Raw genomic sequence first — 17,622 nt, forward strand, 5'->3', positions numbered from 1 at the left:
CTTTTTAAAGGATCTACACATTTGACAGCATGTACAATTTACACCAGATCATAAAAATGTAACCGAGGTCATAAGATGTCTTCCCAGAGAAATGCTAAATCTGCTGTTAAGACAAAGATATTTTTCACAAAATATTGGCTGAAATAAAAAAAACTTTAGTTTATGTTACCTGCAGGTTATACTAGCTGGAGGTCAGGTAATAAAAATCTCTCACATAATATATATTATATATATTATGTATGTGTGTATAGATATATATTAGGGCAGCATGGTGGCACAGTGCCCAGCACTGCTGTCTCACAGTGTCAGGGGCCCAGGTTTGATTCTGACCTCGGGTGACTGCATATGTGGAGTTTGTATGTTCTCCCCGTGTCTGTGTGGGTTTCCTCCGGGTGCTCCGGTTTCCTCCCACAGTCCAAAGATGTGCAGGCTAGGTGGATTGGCCCCATAAGTCCAGGGATGTACAGGTTCGGTTATGAGGATAGGGTGCATTGGGCAGGGGGCAGTGGGCATGGTGCTCTTTTGGAGGGTAGATGCAGACTCGATATTAATATTCCCAGGCTTAAATTCAGTCTTTTGTAACCCAATTGTAGTCGACTTGTTACAACTTAGTAACTTTTGCTAACCTTTGCTGAAACTTCCAAGGAGACAAAGAAGAAAGCAAAAAGGCTCTTTTGAAACACTGCAGAAGGCAAAAGTAGCTTGCTCTTTGCAGGGAAAAATATAATGCTTGTCCCATTCGGTTTATGAAAGTTCAAACCATGAAGCTAAAATTAAGGTTTTGCACTGCAAGATTATTTACAGAGGACAGATGGTCCAGAAATCAAACACAATTTTTCTCACCGTTTTTTGATTCTTCACTTGCTGTGGGTTAAAATACATGAAAAAGTAAATAGCTCAACATTCAGCAAAATAACTTATTGCCCAAAGAATGCATGCTTCATTTGTCGATAGTTTTGTGCTCATATACCTGTACATTTTTTACTGTTATCTTCTCTTCCTGTTCGATCTCACGTTGTCTATGCAGATGATTGTTGAGGATTTCTTTATGCACAGCTTGTTCTTGCTTGAACTGTCTCTGTAATTCATGTTGTTCTTCATCAAGCTAAACATATTAAATGAAGTTCAATTAATATTTGGTTAAAAAAATTTAATTACTTCAGAATTCGTAATTTAAATAGGATTCAGTCTAACTTCGAGGCATGTGCCCTTTGAGCAAGCACTGAACAAATATTACTTCTGTTGTAAATATCAGATTTTATAATTTTCTATAATTCATATGTTTTCAAAGTAGAACTTTTAGCTTTAAGAATATAAATTTTAGGTTGGGGAGTAGATCGTCAAAAGTAAGCAGAAACAGTCGAAAGCAAATCTGAAATAAGTGCAATTCAAACAGATCTGGAGTTGTTACAAAGTGTTTACTTGATATTAAAAGGAAGAATTAAATAATAGATGATCCATTTTTGACCTTTTAGTAGGTCCATAGTTATTTCAATAAAAGATGTGGATTATCATAGTTCCCAGATCAAAGAAGCTAACAGGAATATTTGCAGTAATCCAAGGAGTCTGGAAGCGACACTAAAGATGTCTATTATTTATGTATTTATGAGACCCGAATCAAAGAAGTTTTGAAGAGAAAAGATAGCTAATTTGCATTTTTATCTGTATAGTTATGTGTTTGCTAACAGAAACACGCATTTCTGGGCAATCACGGCAGGTCTGACAGCATCTGTGGAGAGAGAAGGGAGCTAACATTTCGAGTCTCTGGATGACTCTTTGTCAAAGTTAGAGAGAACTGGAAATAGAGTCAGACTTGTACTGTTGTGTGTGTGTGTGTGTGTGTGGGGCGGGGGAAATTGGAGCTGTGGTGCTGGATAGGGGGCCAGCAATAGGTGGAGATCGACAAAGATGTCGCGGACAGAAAGAATGTAAATTGGAGTGATTAAGGCTAAGAAGGGTGCTGATAGTGGCACGTAAAGGGATTAGAATGTGTGAATGGTAGAACAAAGGTGAGCAGTGTCAAGGGGCAACTAGGAACAGATGGCCCAAGTGGGGTGGGGAGAGGGGGAACAATGGTGAGGGAAAAACAGATCAATGGAAGAAATGAAGAAACAAAAATGGTGTGAAGGTGGAGGAAAGAGATCACAGTCTGAAGCTGTTGTCTGAAGGCGATGAAGCTAGTTTTGAAATGGAGACACTTAAAACATCAAAAAGCATTGTGCATTGCATCCGACAAAGAAAGCTGAATGAGTGGAATGGGACCAAGGGAATGAGGTGGTACTATAATATGGGGTTTATGTGTAAAATATATCAGCCAAAAGCATGTTGTTAAACGTTTAAATAGTATGTTAGAGAACGCATTCAGAATTAATTTTAGTACCAGAGGAAAATAGAATTTAGTTTTCATATGAATGCAAATCTTTTGCATCTTTAAATGCTTTACACCGAGACAAATTTACTAGCCTTTTAATTAGCTCAAATCATTAATCTGAAACAAATCAGACAACCTGTTCTATATTGCTGATCAATGACTTATTTTCCATTTCTAGGTTTCTTATTATCAGTTCCAGTTCTCGTTTTGCTTGCAACTCCTCGCAGTATTGCAATTCTTTTTTTTGGAGTTGTCCACGGCTCTTTTCATACAACATTTCTGCAATTTTCCGCTTCTCCTCTTCTTGTTTCAGACTAAATCTTTATTTAAAAAAAAAATAATGTCCATAAGGAAAAAGAATCATGATGTAGAATAATACCTACACAATTGCAATTTCAATCAGATTTTTTTTGTTCTGCGTCCCTTTTTGATTTCGCTACCATCTCTCTGCAAGCTTCATAAATTATGTCATTCTGCAAAACAACACTTTACAAATACTGGAGTATATTATGGTCTTATTAATGAGCCAAGATAACAAGTTTGTTCTTAACAATATACTTTGGTTTGACTGACACCCAGGTTCATTTCCAAACTTCACCAGCTGCCAAAGGCTTTGGGAAGTCTTCGAGGCTATTCGGCCCATCGAGTCTGCACCGGCCCTTGGAAGTAGCTCCCTACTTAAGGCTATGCCTCCACCCTATCCCCATAACCCAACCTAACCTTTTGGACACTAAGGGCAATTTAGCATGGCCAATGCACATAACCTGCACATCTTTGGACTGTGGGAGAATCTGGAGGAAACCCACGCAGACACGGGTAGAAAGTGAAAACTCTCTCAGTCACCCGAGACCAGAATTGAACCAGGACCCTGGAGCGGTGAGGCAACAGTACGAACTGCTGTGCCACCGTGCTGCTCCTCATATGAAAAGCTCTTCATCCCAGGGATCATTCTTGTGAACCTCCTCTGAACCCTTTTCATGGCCAACACATCCTTCCGTAGATATGGGGCCCAAAACTGCTCACAATACTGGCAAATGGGGCCTTACCAGAGCCTTATACAGCCAAGGAAGTACATCCCTGGTCTTGCATTCTAGCCCTCTTGACATGAATGCTAACATTACATTTGCCTTCCTAACTGCCGACTGAACCTGCAAGTTAATGTTGAACTAGGACTCCCAAGTCACTTTGTGCTTCTGATTTCCTAAGCCTTTTTCCATTTAGAAAATAGCCTGTGCCTCCATTCTTCCTACAATGAAATGAAATGAAATGAAAATCGCTTATTGTCATGAGTAGGCTTCAATGAAGTTACTGTGAGGGCAGCACGGTGGCCTAGTGGTTAGCACAACCGCCTCACGGCGCCGAGGTCCCAGGTTCGATCCCGGCTCTGGGTCACTGTCCGTGTGGAGTTTGCACATTCTCCCCGTGTCTGCGTGGGTTTCGCCCCCACAACCCAAAAAAAAAATGTGCAGAGTAGGTGGATTGGACACGCTAAATTGCCCCTTAATTGGAAAAATAATTGGGTAATCTAAATTTATAAAAAAAAAAAAAAAATGAAGTTACTGTGAAAACCCCCTAGTCGCCACAAAGTGCACAACCTGACACTTCCACATTGTATGCCATCTGCCCCTTCTTTGCCCACTCTCCTAGCCGGTCCAAGTCCTTCTGCAGCCACCCCTGCTTCCTCAATACCATCTGTCCCTCTGCATATCTTTGTATCATCTACAACCTTAGCAACAGTGCAGTCAGATCCTTTTTCCAGATTGTTAATGTATATCGTGAAAAGTTGTGGTCCCAGCACAGACACCTGAGACACACGACTAGTCACCGGCTGCCATCCTTAAAAAGACCCCTTTATCCTCACTCTCTGCCTTCTACCAGTTAGTCAATCCTCTATCCATACCAGTATCTTACCCGTAACACAATGGGCTCTTAACTAATTTAACAGCCTCCTCTACAATGCCTTGTCATGTCAGCTTCTTCCAAAAGACAGAAAAAAGGTAAATATTCTCATGTGGTAAATATTTTTCCAGATGGCAAATTTTTGTAATTAATGACACACATAGCATGAACTGGTTAAGGAGAGAGGGTGAATGTAAATTTACATTAAATCAAAGCAAATGTGAAAGATATAAGCGGTCTTTAGTAATGCACAACAATGGAATTTAATGCCCTCCGCTGCGGTAAGGGGGTAAGCAACAGTGCAGTCAGATCCTTTTTCGGGTGGAAGGTTGCCAGATAGGGACCCCAGCTTCTCACTTATTCCATGATTAAGTCTGGGGCGGGAAGGCTCACAGATGACCCACCACCAATTGAGGCCCTTAAGTTGACTATGAGTGCCCAATTACGGGGCACATCTCACCCCACTGGTGGAATACCAGTGGCAGGCAAGGGCTGGGAACCCAAACGTAAAAACCCTGTCTAGGTTTGCTTGTGGGCTACCAGAGGGTTCCCTCATCAGGATTGAGGCACCCAGCTTTGGGAAGGTGTGGGGAGGGTGGGATTGCCTTTAAAAGCTAAAAGCTATCCCCTGCTTATTCCTATCTCTCTCCCACAATGTACATCCTTCCTTCACTCACAATAGCCTGGGTCCCTTGATCTGTCTGGCAGCTGTCAGTGGTGGTGGTGGGGAATTTCCATTCCAAAGGTCCTTGATCCTGGAGAAGGTCCACTACTGGCCACTTAAGTGTCTGGCTAGCACAGAGTGCAGCAGATCTTCCTCAAAGGAGGCTACATGGGGCTCCAACTATCCCCACCATCAGGGAAGAACCCCTCCAACTACAATCATCTGGATTAAATTCTGCCCATCCCTTGAATGAACCTTTCCAAGCCTACTAGAAGAGAACCGTAGCACTAATTTAGAGAGTTAACATTGCTTTATTTTGTACCTTTGCTATAATTAATGGTTTTGAAAGTGTACAAAAATTTAATATAGATCCAATATAGAGCATACTTGACACTGTTAAAATCAGTATCCCTCTCCCTTTTCTGGCACTCCAGTTTGGATTTTATTTCTCTAGTTTGATCCAGTTTTTGATGGAGGTCTTTTCGCTCATTCTCCAGATATTTTACTTTATCTGAAAGTAAGGCATAACGCTTCTTTTCCCGTTCAACTGCTCGTTCGTATTCATGAACCAGATTCTGAATTTTCAGTAAACCTACAGAGTCTGGTGATTGAAAAACAATTATAAAAATCAAATCAATTATTTAAGTAATCCATTTTGATAGAATGCACAATTCATTAAAACAGTAGAATTAACAAATTTATACCATGTACAACATATGGCATTTATTGGTTTTTCAGATGGTCACATAATTAAAATGTGAAAGCAGATTGAATTTCATCACATAAACAGACTATTTTGTTCCAAAAATGTTTTCATTCTTATTAAGTATGTTGCCTCGGTGGTATTAATGCTTCAGTTAAAATAAACAATTCAGAATCTAAGTGAAAACTGAAGTTGACAAGATATATTCTTACTGGTTGATTGTAAGCCCTCTTTTATAATTACAGGAGGAAAACAACAAAATCGAGAACCAACATCTGCAAGTTTTGCATAGAATGCTGAAATAAACAATAATAATCACCAATGAGAGAGAGAGAGGTTTACCTTACCTATTGCCTCTGCATCAAGCTGAGCAATTAACAATGGCGTATTCCTATAAGCAGAACTAGGTGATTCTGATCCATCTGTAGCAGTGTCAGAGGACTGTGTAAGATCATCCAGGTCATCAGAAATAGTTATTGGTCTAGTGAACTAAAACAGGTAAATGGGAAATATGGAACAGCCAACTCAATAATAGTAATACTAATAATAACTACTGGATAATAGAAACATAACATGCTGGAAACACTGAACAGGTCAGGTTGCGAAGAGACAGCTACGGTTTCAGGTTGATCATCAGAACTGAAAGATGGAAGAGCCAACAAAAGGGGAGCGGACGGAAATGAACAGAATTGATTAAATTGATGAAGTAACAAAGGGTCAAGGCAAAGCAAAACAAGGTGATAATGAGATATGCATAGAAACCTATGTTGTTACTTCTATATGTTTCATTATCATGTAATTTTGCTTAAAAGCTGTTTATTGGTAACATTTTCCAGTTCTGCGTTTTACTAATTGGCTTGAGATCCCAACATCAGGGTAATTTCTGACTTATGCGCCTGCACGTGTGGATGGTGGGACGTCTGCTCATCTCCTGCACTTCTGCTGGAAGCAATTGAAGCCCTAGACTTTAAAGGGCAATCTGCAGCCTGCCACTGGTGGCACTCAGAAGACTATCGAGAGGATGCAGCACAATGCAGTGTGTGCAGAGTTGGTTGGTGTGTATAAAAGTGCCACTCCACACTTCACTGACACATCCCCTGTGGTGGTCCTGCAGGCAGGGAGGGAAGAGAGATGTACTACCCATAGAGGACAGGCGACTGCAACCATCCAGCCTTAGTGGCCAAAGAAGTGTGCAGCTGCTAGGTGATGTGGTGGAAGCACTTCAATGACCCAGTGAGGACTGGCATGTATAATATGGCAGCCATGGCACACACGGTGACATAGACAACCCATGAAAAGGAACTCAACAAGGACCAATGTATGCATCAAGATAGAGGGTCGCATCACAACAGTGAACCTTGCTAATAATTTGCGCTTGATGCAACCCTAAGCATGGTTAAATGCATGCAGGAGGCCTCGCAGTGTTTCAATGACAACCTTGAAAATGGCGCTGTCTCATAAGTATCACAGAGGCAGAGAGTTTTATCACACTCTTTGCAAAGCGGTGGGGCAGCAAGCAAAGCGGTGGGTGGGGCAGCAAGCAACAACCAGTGGCCACAGCAGGCACATGTGGGAGCAGGTTAAGCAGGCAAGTGACAGGTGCAACAAGTTTCCATTGTAGGACTGTGGAACGTTCAGCTTCATGTTTCTGAGCCTCAGGGGTTAGCAGTAAAGCAGCTGCTTATGGAACAACAGTGTGGGCAGCTATCAATGTTCCAAGAGGCTGTTCACTCCCATGCACAATGTAGGCATCGATCCATGTCGAGAGGTGCCCTCAAGGCTTATGAGCTTAAAACCTCCTTCATTGAGAGTGGTGATCCCCATGGAGAACCACATGCAGCAGGCCAAGTGGATGCAGAAGGCTCCACAGTGTGGTGTCAACCTTCAGCAGCATTAAGCACTGGGTTGGTGCCATGGCTCAGAGACGCATTGTTCTTCTTCCAGGTAGTGAGTTGGAGAGTGAGGTATACCATGACAGATCAAGGAATAAATCGCTGAAGGCAATGGTGGCTTTGTACAAGGTGCCCCCAAGCCTTGGCAGCATCCCCTTGGACCCTATGACAGGAATGTTTGCTTCCAACCCTGATGACAGAGGCTGCCATGCACAAATGCAGATGAGCCAGTCTACACCAGGCCTTTCTATGATGTTGTAACCTACTCATCCACTAGAGTAGCAAGGGCAGCAAACTATCCGTACTGCAGCTCCAGCTGCAGAGAGAGCACAATGTAGAAGCATCTAGAATAGAACACAAACGTACCTCGCTACCTTTATTTAATATATGGCAATGGATCTTTGATTTGTTATCTCAATGTCAATTTTGTACCTTACTTCAACATCTCCTGTGATTCTTAGTCCCCCCAACCATTAGTACTTTGTTTCCATGCTGTCATTGTTCTTTTTATTCCATGGGTCTCATCTTTGCTGACAAACCTATTATGTAGCACTTCAACAAATGTCTCATGGTAGTCTATGTATACCATGTCATAGAATTCCTCCAGTGCAGGAGGCCATTCGGCCCATCGAGTCTGCACCGGCCCTTGGAAAGAGCACTCTACTTAAGCCCACGCTTCCATCCTATCCCCGTCACCCAACAACCTTGCCTAACCCTTTTATCATCTATGATTTTATGGTATCTTCATCCATAGAATAAACTAGATGTTCCTCATTGTGCATCCTAGATTATGGATGTGGATAAATAACAATATTTTTAGGATGTTATAATTTTTTTTTTGAGAAAGCCAAACTGCATAACCTCATGCATTTGAAAATAACCTTAGCAATCCTCTCTGTTAACTCATCAAAAAGCTCAATCAAGTCAGTTGAACACGATTTGGCTTTAACAAATCCTTTCTGGTTTTCCTTCATTCACATTTCTTCAAGTCGCTGTTAAATTTGTTCTGGATTGTTGTTTCCAAAGATTTTCCCACTACCAAGGTTAAACTGACTGGATATATTCTTAAAATGTGTTTTGAACAAAGCTGCAAAATATGTGAATTCTCCAGTCCTCTGGCACCATCCTAGAAGATGGCCAGTGTCTCTGCAATTTCCCTCAGTCTCCTCAAACGCATCTTGAGAAGAGAAAGTGGAGGGACGCTCTAATACAGGTCTTTAAAATTATGCAGGCTTTTAAAATAACACCAAGGGTGGGATTCTCCGGTGCGCCAGCCACGTTTTCCTGGGCGGCACGCCCTTGCCGGCAGCGGGATTCTCCACTCCCGCCACCTGGTCGTGGGATTGTGGCCACCCATGCCGCTAGGAAACCCACAGGCATGGGTGCTCTGCCGCCGCAATGGAGAATCTTGCTGGTGGAGAATCCAGCCCAAAGTGCTTTCACTTGTGGGGAAGAACAAAGCAATATAAGATAGTAACCATTAAATCAAGTAGTGAGTTTAGGGGAAACTCCTTTAGCATGGGCATGGTGAGAATATGGTACTCAATACACAGGGAGGAGTTAAAACATGAGGGAGTTTAGAGGGTTATGCTGACAGAGTTAGATGCGGAAGGATGGGAGGAGACTTAAGTAGGCCAGAATGAGGTTAGAAAGGGGGACAATGCCACGGAGAGATGTGACACAAGGATGTTCTTCAAAATGCATACAATTAAATAATACAACTTACATACCACTATATTAGCATTTAACAATTTTAAATTAATAATTACTCAAACCAGCAGAGATTTATTGTAGGTTATTAAGGCTTATAGCCAACAGATCATGTGGTATAGAAGATTGAAAAATAAACATTCGAGTTAAGGGTCCATTCACACCAGGTTTAGTGTTTCAGCAAGATTGTTTCCACTTCAACATGACACCAAAGTCAGAGTATCAGCATGGAATTATATAAGCAAATCTAACTCCCGCTGGCAGTTAGAAATTAAAAGTAAAATTCCCAACAGAATTTCCAATCAGATACCCATTCTGACTGCAAGCATTTCAAGCCTCAATAAATCTGACAGTAATTCACTGCATGCAGTGTAAATGCACGTATGCAATTTGTGGTGAGTTTCTGCAAATGCATATTTGGTATAAGCTTAGGTTCACAAAATAAGTAATTACCTTCTTACTTGCAGATGACTTGAAAGGTCTGCAAAAGAGATTACAAAAACAATTAAAATTAATATTGTGATGAACAAGTTTACACACTCCTGGTTTGTCAAAAGTTATTACAACTCAAGTTTATAATTTGGCAGACCACGTTTTAAAAGATTATTTCTAACGTGTCAGCATGGCTCAGTGGTAGCATTCTCATTCTTGTCCCATTCCAGACATTTGAAATACAAATCTAGGCTATATGATTGCAAGTCAGAGAGCATAGAAAAGGCTCTTCAGCCCATCGTGTCAGTGCCGATCAAAAACCACCCGACTATTCTCATCCCGTTTTCCAGCACTTGGTCCACATGATGCCTTAGGTAGTATGCTTTGGGATTGCAAGTGCACATCTTAATACTTCCTAAATGTTATGAGGGTCTATGCCTCCACCACATTTTCAGGTTTTGAGTTTCAAACTCTCACCACTCTCCGGGTAAAAAAGTTTTCCCTCACATCCCCTCTAAACATGTCCCTTACCTTAAATCTATGCCGCCTGGTCATTGATCCCTCCACCAATGGGAAAAGTTTCTTCCTGTCAACTTTATCTATGCCTCACGTCACCCCTCAGTCTCCTCTGCTCCAAGGAAAACAATCCAAGTCTATCCAATCACTCTTCATAACTAAAACTCTCCAGCCCAGTCAACATCCTGCTAAATCTCCCCTGCACCCCTTCCAGTGCTATCACATCCCTCATGCATCACCTTACACTTCCCCATTTAATTCCATTTGCCACTAATCAGCCCATCTGACCAGCCTATCTATAGCCTCCCGTAATCAAAGGCTATCCTCCGCACTATTTTCCATCCCACCAATTTTCGTATCATCCCCATCTGACAATGAAGTCTAAATAATTCATATAAACCACAACAGCAAGGGTCCCAACACACATCCCTGCGGGATCCAGGCTTCCAGTCAGAAAAACACCCCTGGACCATCACCCTCTGCTTCCTGCCACTCAGCCAATTTTGGATCCAATTTGCCAAATTTCCTGGGATCCGATTGGCTCTTACCTTCGCCATCAGTCGCCCATGTGCGACCTTATTAAAAGCCAAGTCCAAGTAGGCTACGTCAAATGTATTTCTCTCATCTACACATCTGGTCACCTCTTTGGAAAAATAAATCAAGTTGGTCAGACATAACCATGCTAATGGTTCTTGATTAATCCCTGCCTCTCTAAATGCTGATTAATTCAGTCTCAGAATTGCTTCCAATATGAAGAAAGATTGAGTAGATTAGGATTGTTTTCATTGGAAAGACGGAGGTTGAGGGGATACCTGTTTGAGGTCTACAAAATTATGAGCGGTATGGGCAGGGTGGATAGCAACAAGTTTTTTCCAAGAGTGGGGGTGTCAATTACAAGGAGGTCACAATTTTAAGGTGAGAGGGGGAAAGTTTAAGGGAGATGTACGTGGAAATTTTTTTACGCAGAGGGTGGTGGGTGCCTGGAATGCTTTGCCAGTGGAGGTGGTAGAGGCGGGCACGATAGCATCATTTAAGATGCATCTGGACAGATATATGAACGGGCGGGGAACAGAGGGAAGTAGATCCTTGGAAAATAGGCAACAGGTTTAGATAAAGGATCTGGATCGGTGCAGGCTGGGAGGGCCGAAGGGCCTGTTCCTGTGCTGTAATTTTCCTTGTTCTTTGTTCTTGTTAATAGTTTCCCCACCACTGAGGCTAGACTGACTGGCCTGTAGTTTCCTGGTTTAACCCTTCCTCCCTTCTTGAATAATGGTGCCACAATGGCTATCTTCAAATCCTCCAGCACCTGTCTGGCCAGAGAGAAATTGATAATTATTGCCAATGTCCCTGCTATTTCCTCCCTCGTCTCACTCAACAGCCCTGATAAATTTCATCTGGCCCTGGAGACTTGTCGACAGTTAAGCCTGCCAGTCCATTCAGATCCTCCTCCCTGTCTATATTAATCTCTTTAATTTTATTACAGTTCTTCCTCCCTGATTTCCATACCTACCCTGTCCCTCTCACGAGTGAACACTGACACAAAGTATTCATTTAGGACCTATTTATATCCTCCGGTTCCACACACAAATTACCACTGTGGTCCTTAATGGGCCCTACTCTTTCCCTAGTTATCCTTTTAACCTTAGTGTATTTGTAAAACAACTTAATCATTCATATAAACCACAAACAGCAAGGGTCCCAACACTGATCCCTGTGGGACCCCACTAGACACAGGCTTCCAGTCAGAAAAATACCCCTCGACCATCACCCTCTGCTTCCTTCCTTCAGTTTACCTGCCAGTATCCTTTCATGTCCCCTTTTTGCTCTCCTAATTTCCCTTTTAAGTGCCCTCTTGCACATTCTAAACATCTCTAGGGTTTTGACCCCTCAAAATCTGTCAAAAGCCTCCCTTTTTCTCTTGATCCAATGCTGTATATCCCTCTATATCACATGACTTGTCAGTCCCATCATTTATTTTGGTTGGAACATGTTGGCCCTATACTCCTTATTTCATTCTTGAATGCATCCCACTGTTCTGTCAGATTTACCCAAGTGTCTGCTCCCAGTCTACTCTGGCCAAATCATACCTGATCTTACTTTAACTAGGGGAAGGCCAATTTTAGTAAGTCCAGGACCACTCCCTCTCTTGTAGATCCTTTTAATACTGGCTTAAAAAGTTCTCCTGGATGCATTTTAATAATTCCGCTCCCTCTAAACCTTTCACACAATGACTACCCCAGTTAATATTGGGGAAGTTAAAATCCCCCATTATCACTACCTTATTACTTTTAAACTTCTGAAATTTGCCTACATATCTGCTCTTCTATTTATCTTGGACTGTTAGGGGACATATAGAACTCTCCCAGCAATGTGATTGCTTATAAATCATAGATGAACCATAGAATTTACAGTGCAGTAGGCCATTCGGGCTATTGAGTCTGCACCGGCCTTTGGAAAGTCCACAGCTCCTCCCCATCTCCGTAACCCAATAACCCCACCTAACCTTTTTTGGACACCAAGGGCAATTTAGCATGGCCAAGCCACCTAACCTGCACATATTTGGCCCTTGGAAGGAAACCGGAGCACCCAGAGGAAACCCATGCAGACATAGGGAGAACGTGCAGACTCCGCACAGATAGTGACCCAAGTTGGGAATCAAACTTAGGACCAAGGAGCTTTGAAGCAACTGTGCTACCTTCTTTTTGGTTTTTAAGTTCTACCCAAATGGCTTCAGTTGAAGAACCTTCCAAGATACTGTCCCTCCTTACTGCTGTAATTGATTACCTGATCAAAAATGCAACATTCCCTCCTCTTTTACCTCCTTCCCTATCTCACCTGAGGATCCTGAAAAATTGAGCTGCCAATTATGCCCCTCTCTCAATCATCTGTGACAGCAATGACACCATACCACCATGTTTGAATCTGTGCCGTTAATTCATCTGCCTTGTTCGCCAGACTCCTTGTATTAAAATAAATACCATCCAATCTTGCCAAACATCCTTCTGACTTAACTGTTCTAGACATTCTATGTCTTCCAGACTCACTTGATGTCTCTTCTAATTTTGTTTGTACATCTATTTCTGCTGAACCTTCACTCGGGATCCCAGGCTCCTGCCAAGTTAGTTTAAACTCTCCCCATTACCACTAATAATAATAATCTTTATTATTGTCACAAGTAGACTTACACCAGACTGCAATGAAGTTACTGTGAAAATCCTCTACTTGCCACACTCCGGCATCTGTTCGGATACACTGAGGGAGAATTCAGAATGTCCAATTCACCTAACAGCACAAAATCTTCCTGCAAGGAATTTAGTTTAAGGAAATTCATACTATTTAAATAAAAGAACCAAAAATGCCTTTCTTTCTTGGATGCCAAACATGAATGTTCTTTTGTTCTACAAACTACAAATGAAATAGTACACATGCAGGCAAATAGATTTAATCAGTGGCAATGAAGTAAAATCAATGCAAATATCAAACCATGTAACCAGTAAAGATCTTTTATTTTATTGTTAGCCAGCTGTGAATAATTGTGTTGGAGAATGGATCAAAGTCAATAATAAAAATATTGGGCGAAATTCTCCAACCCCCCGCAGGGTCGGAGAATCGCCTGGGGCCGCCGAAAATCCCGCCCCCGCCGTGGCAGAGATTCTCCGCCACCCGGGAATTGGCAGGGGGGGGAATCAGCGCGCATGCGCAAGCTGGAGAAGGCCTATCGGCCAGCCTCGGCGCCGGACCTGAAAGGCCGCTGGTGCCGGTTTTGGCGCCAGCTGTCATGTTGCCAACCGCTCCGGAGCGGGCCTAGCCCCCAAAGGTGCGGAGAATTCCGCACCTTTGGGGAGGCCTGACGCCGGAGTGGTTGGCACTACTCCCCTACGCCGGGACCCCCCGTCCCGCCGGGTTGGGGAGAATGCCGCCCCTTGTTTCTATGTAACAATGGATGAGGATCAGCCCATTTAAGTAAAGGAAGAAAGTATGGGAGTATGCCACCCAGAAATAAGTGATATGTTAAGGGGTAAAAGGATGAGGCAAGTGGGAGAAAAAGTCAGACAAATCGAAAAAGCACCAAGGTGTGATATCAAATTTTAAATACCTTGGCCGGGATTCTCCCCCACCCAGCAGGCGGGCCGCACCGGCGCCAAAGAGTGGCGTGAACCACTCCGGCGGAGCGGGAGCCCGGCGAGGGGTCGAAGAATCCCGCCTCTTTTGTTTTTTTTAAATAATAATAAAAATATTGGACGAAATCAAGATCAGTGTGGTTAACTAATTTAAAATGCGTTAAACTAAATGGATGTTCTCCTTATGGAATCCTGTACGTCAAATAAATCTCAGTAAACAGATGTTACTTATTCATTGATTAAATGGAGAGAAATTTGGGAAGTAAATCTTGCACATACTTATAATTTAGATTTTGTTCCCCAACAATGTTCACTGCATTATGCCCAAACGTCTCTGACAATTATAACTTCAAAAATTAAGAGAATCAATACTTTACTTCGGACTTCTGCTATATGGTAAAATAGGACTCCATAATGCATGACTTTGGAAATATACATTTCATTTCAATTCCAGTTAACATGCCTATGTTAAGTATAAAAGACAAAAATGCTGGAAATACTCAGTAGACTGGGCAGCATTGTTGGAAGATAAACAGTAAACATTTGAGTTAATTTAAGATTTAGCCAGAACTGTTCTAGTGGGATTCTCTGCTCCCTCTGACAGAGCCCCCCCCCCCCCCCCCCCTTTGCAGGTTCCTTGGTGGCATGGGGTGGTTTCGATGGGAAATCCCATTGACAAGCAGCGGAAGTAGAGAATCCTGCCGCCAGTGAACAGCATGCCAAAATCATTGCTGCCTGACCTGCTGGGTATTCAGTATTTTGTTTTCTCCATTTCAGATTTACAGCATTAGCAGCATTTTGCCTTACTATCAATGCCTGTACTAAGGATGTCACATGAAAGTAATGAAGTTACTTTATTTTATCAAAAGAGATTGTGACAGAGGCTAAGACAACATTTACCTTTGATTCCTTATATCTCACGAATTATTGTCTCACCTTTCCTTTCAGGGTTTTAAAAATTCAATTTCCCAGATCTGTACCTACCTGCAAATCCCATTTGATTTCCTCAAATCAGGTTTGTGCCCCTCCCATATCAAACTAGAAGTCAAGAATATAATTCTGTGACCCTATTATCTGTATTATGACTGATGTATTATCCCCTCAATTTTGCTGCAATGGAAAAAAGTTGATCACATGATACTTCCCCCAAGTCTCTCCTCTTTGATTTGCTTGGTTCCATTTTTGCCTGTCGAATCACAGCTTCAGATTGCCAGCAAAACACTATATTTAGGCCACTCGTAAATTTGATGACTCCAGTGTGCTGCTGACTGGCCTCCCACCCTCCCCAACTTCAGCTCACCGACAATACTGCTCCCTACATCATGTTACATTACCTCACACTCAAACAATTTTCGATGACCTCAATTGGTTCCAATGTCCCAAATTTAAAATTAATTTTGAGGTTCATGGCAACAGGCTACTCAGAAAATATCAGACAGTCAATATAGTTTTAGGAAGGGGAAATCAAATCTGAAGAGTTTTTGGGGATATAACGTGTAGTGTAGGTAATAAAGGGACTAGTGGATGCAGTATATTTGGATTTCCAAAAAGCATTTGAAAGGTTTGTTGAAAACGATAGGCTGATTGGGGGTAACATTTTAGCATAAACAAAGGACCCTAATATTCTTTCCTCTTAAGTTCTTCGTAGTCTTCTATTTAAATATCGCCATGTCCTCTTTGCCTCTCCCGGTCACTAACCTCCACCAGCCTTTCAATTCCTGCCCCTTCCAGTTACAATGCAATCTTCTGCCTAAAATTCCTTCTTCATCTCACCACTGGTGACAGTTATCTCAGCTATCATGATCTTGTTCTTTGGAAATACCTCTTTAAATCCCTCTGCTTCCTCACTTTTGTTTCCTTATTTAAGTGTGCTTGACTAAGCTGTGAACTCTCTCCACCACCTTCACCCAATTTATTTCCATTGATCTGTTTTTCCCTCACCATTGTTCCCCCTCCCCTCACTCCACTTGGGCAAACTGCTCCGAGTCACCCTTTGACACACTGCTCACCTTTGTTCTGCAATTCACACATTCTAATCTCTATGTGCCACTATCAGCGCTCTTCTTAGCCTTAATCACCCCCCCATTTACATTCCTTTTGTCTTTCTGTCCTCAACATCTTTGTCAATCACCATCTATCACCGGTCCCCTCTATCAGTGTTCTTCAAAGTCGGGGGCGCGACCCGTGGGTGGGTCGCGGGCAGGTGTCGGGAGGGTTGCAGAGCCGTTGTCTGCTCCGCTCCCGATCGCTCAAATCCCCGCGCAGCAGGCGGCTTTTCATAACGGCGGCTGCAAACGGCCGCGAACATGTGGAAAAAAAAATATTCGTCCGCATTGCGCATGCGCGCCGATCATCAGACACGTATGCACAGTGCGGCTACTGATTTTTTTTTAAACGGTTGCAGCTTTTTATTTTACAAGTTCTGTAGTGGGTTTTATTCATTTATTTATTCATTTAATTATTATTTTTTTCATTTATTTTATTCATTTTATTTTATTTTTTACAAGTTGGGGGGTTTATTCATTTTTTCATTTATTTTATTCATTTTTTTTTACAAGTTCGGGGCGGGGTGGGTTTATTTGATAAAATTTTACAGGAAAAAATGCAGAACTTTGGAGATGGAGACTTCATACTTTCCGACGCCAGAAGGCTTCACCTTCATCCAACAGGTATCTTTGGAGGAGCGTGTACAAGGGCCAAAGGGACCCAAAACCATTTCCTCCATTTTTGTCAGCAGCAAACAAGGCAAGAGAAAATGCTGGGTCGCACAGGCCGGCCGGCGTGGGTGGCGCAGGTCGGCCGGCGTGGGTGGCGCAGGTCGGCCGGCGTGGGTGGCGCAGGTCGGCCGGCGTGGGTGGCGCAGGTCGGCCGGCGTGGGTGGCGCAGGTCGGCCGGCGTGGGTGGCGCAGGTCGGCCGGCGTGGGTGGCGCAGGTCGGCCGGCGTGGGTGGCGCAGGTCGGCCGGCAGGTAAAAATGGGTACCCGGAAAAAAAGTTTGAAGAACACTGCCCGATATAGCCCCACTGCTCCACGTCCTCCCCCCCCCCCCCCCCTCCCCCCACTATAGTATAAATCTGACTCCATTAGCAGTTCGCTCTAGTTTTGAAAAGCCTCATCCAGACTTTAAACGTTAGCTTCCTTTTCTCTCCACAGATGCTGTCGGACCTTTAGTTCACCTTTCTAATATCTCCTTTTTTTGGTTTCGTGCTCATTTTCCTTATGCTTCTGAAGCACCTTAGGATGTTTTTCTATTTTAAAAGACATAGCACTATTTGTATCGTTAAGCTTAATGATGCACTTGATAGTATATGCCTA

At 42.7% G+C, this 17,622-nt stretch overlaps 1 protein-coding gene across 7 annotated transcripts in view; it reads right to left on the reverse strand.

Moving 5' to 3' along the window:
* Positions 1–17,622, reverse strand: part of si:ch211-272n13.3 (ankyrin repeat domain-containing protein 26) — a 165,680-nt gene that overhangs the window by 52,074 nt on the left and 95,984 nt on the right. For 6 of the 7 annotated variants that reach the window (XR_005458399.1, XM_038781159.1, XM_038781160.1 and 3 more), the window contains 5 exons: positions 9,693–9,720; positions 5,985–6,126; positions 5,322–5,535; positions 2,508–2,691; positions 971–1,105 (listed from right to left, as the gene is read on the reverse strand). Coding sequence is in view for 6 of the 7 variants with exons in the window: in XM_038781159.1 (XP_038637087.1) it covers positions 971–1,105; positions 2,508–2,691; positions 5,322–5,535; positions 5,985–6,126; positions 9,693–9,720 (703 nt within the window). In the remaining variant the exon portion in view is untranslated. The remainder of the gene's footprint in view (positions 1–970; positions 1,106–2,507; positions 2,692–5,321; positions 5,536–5,984; positions 6,127–9,692; positions 9,721–17,622) is intronic. The other variant, XM_038781157.1, reaches the window with a different exon arrangement.

This window comes from Scyliorhinus canicula, chromosome 20 (genome assembly GCF_902713615.1).
Source record: "Scyliorhinus canicula chromosome 20, sScyCan1.1, whole genome shotgun sequence".
Classification (NCBI taxonomy): Eukaryota; Metazoa; Chordata; class Chondrichthyes; order Carcharhiniformes; family Scyliorhinidae; genus Scyliorhinus; species Scyliorhinus canicula.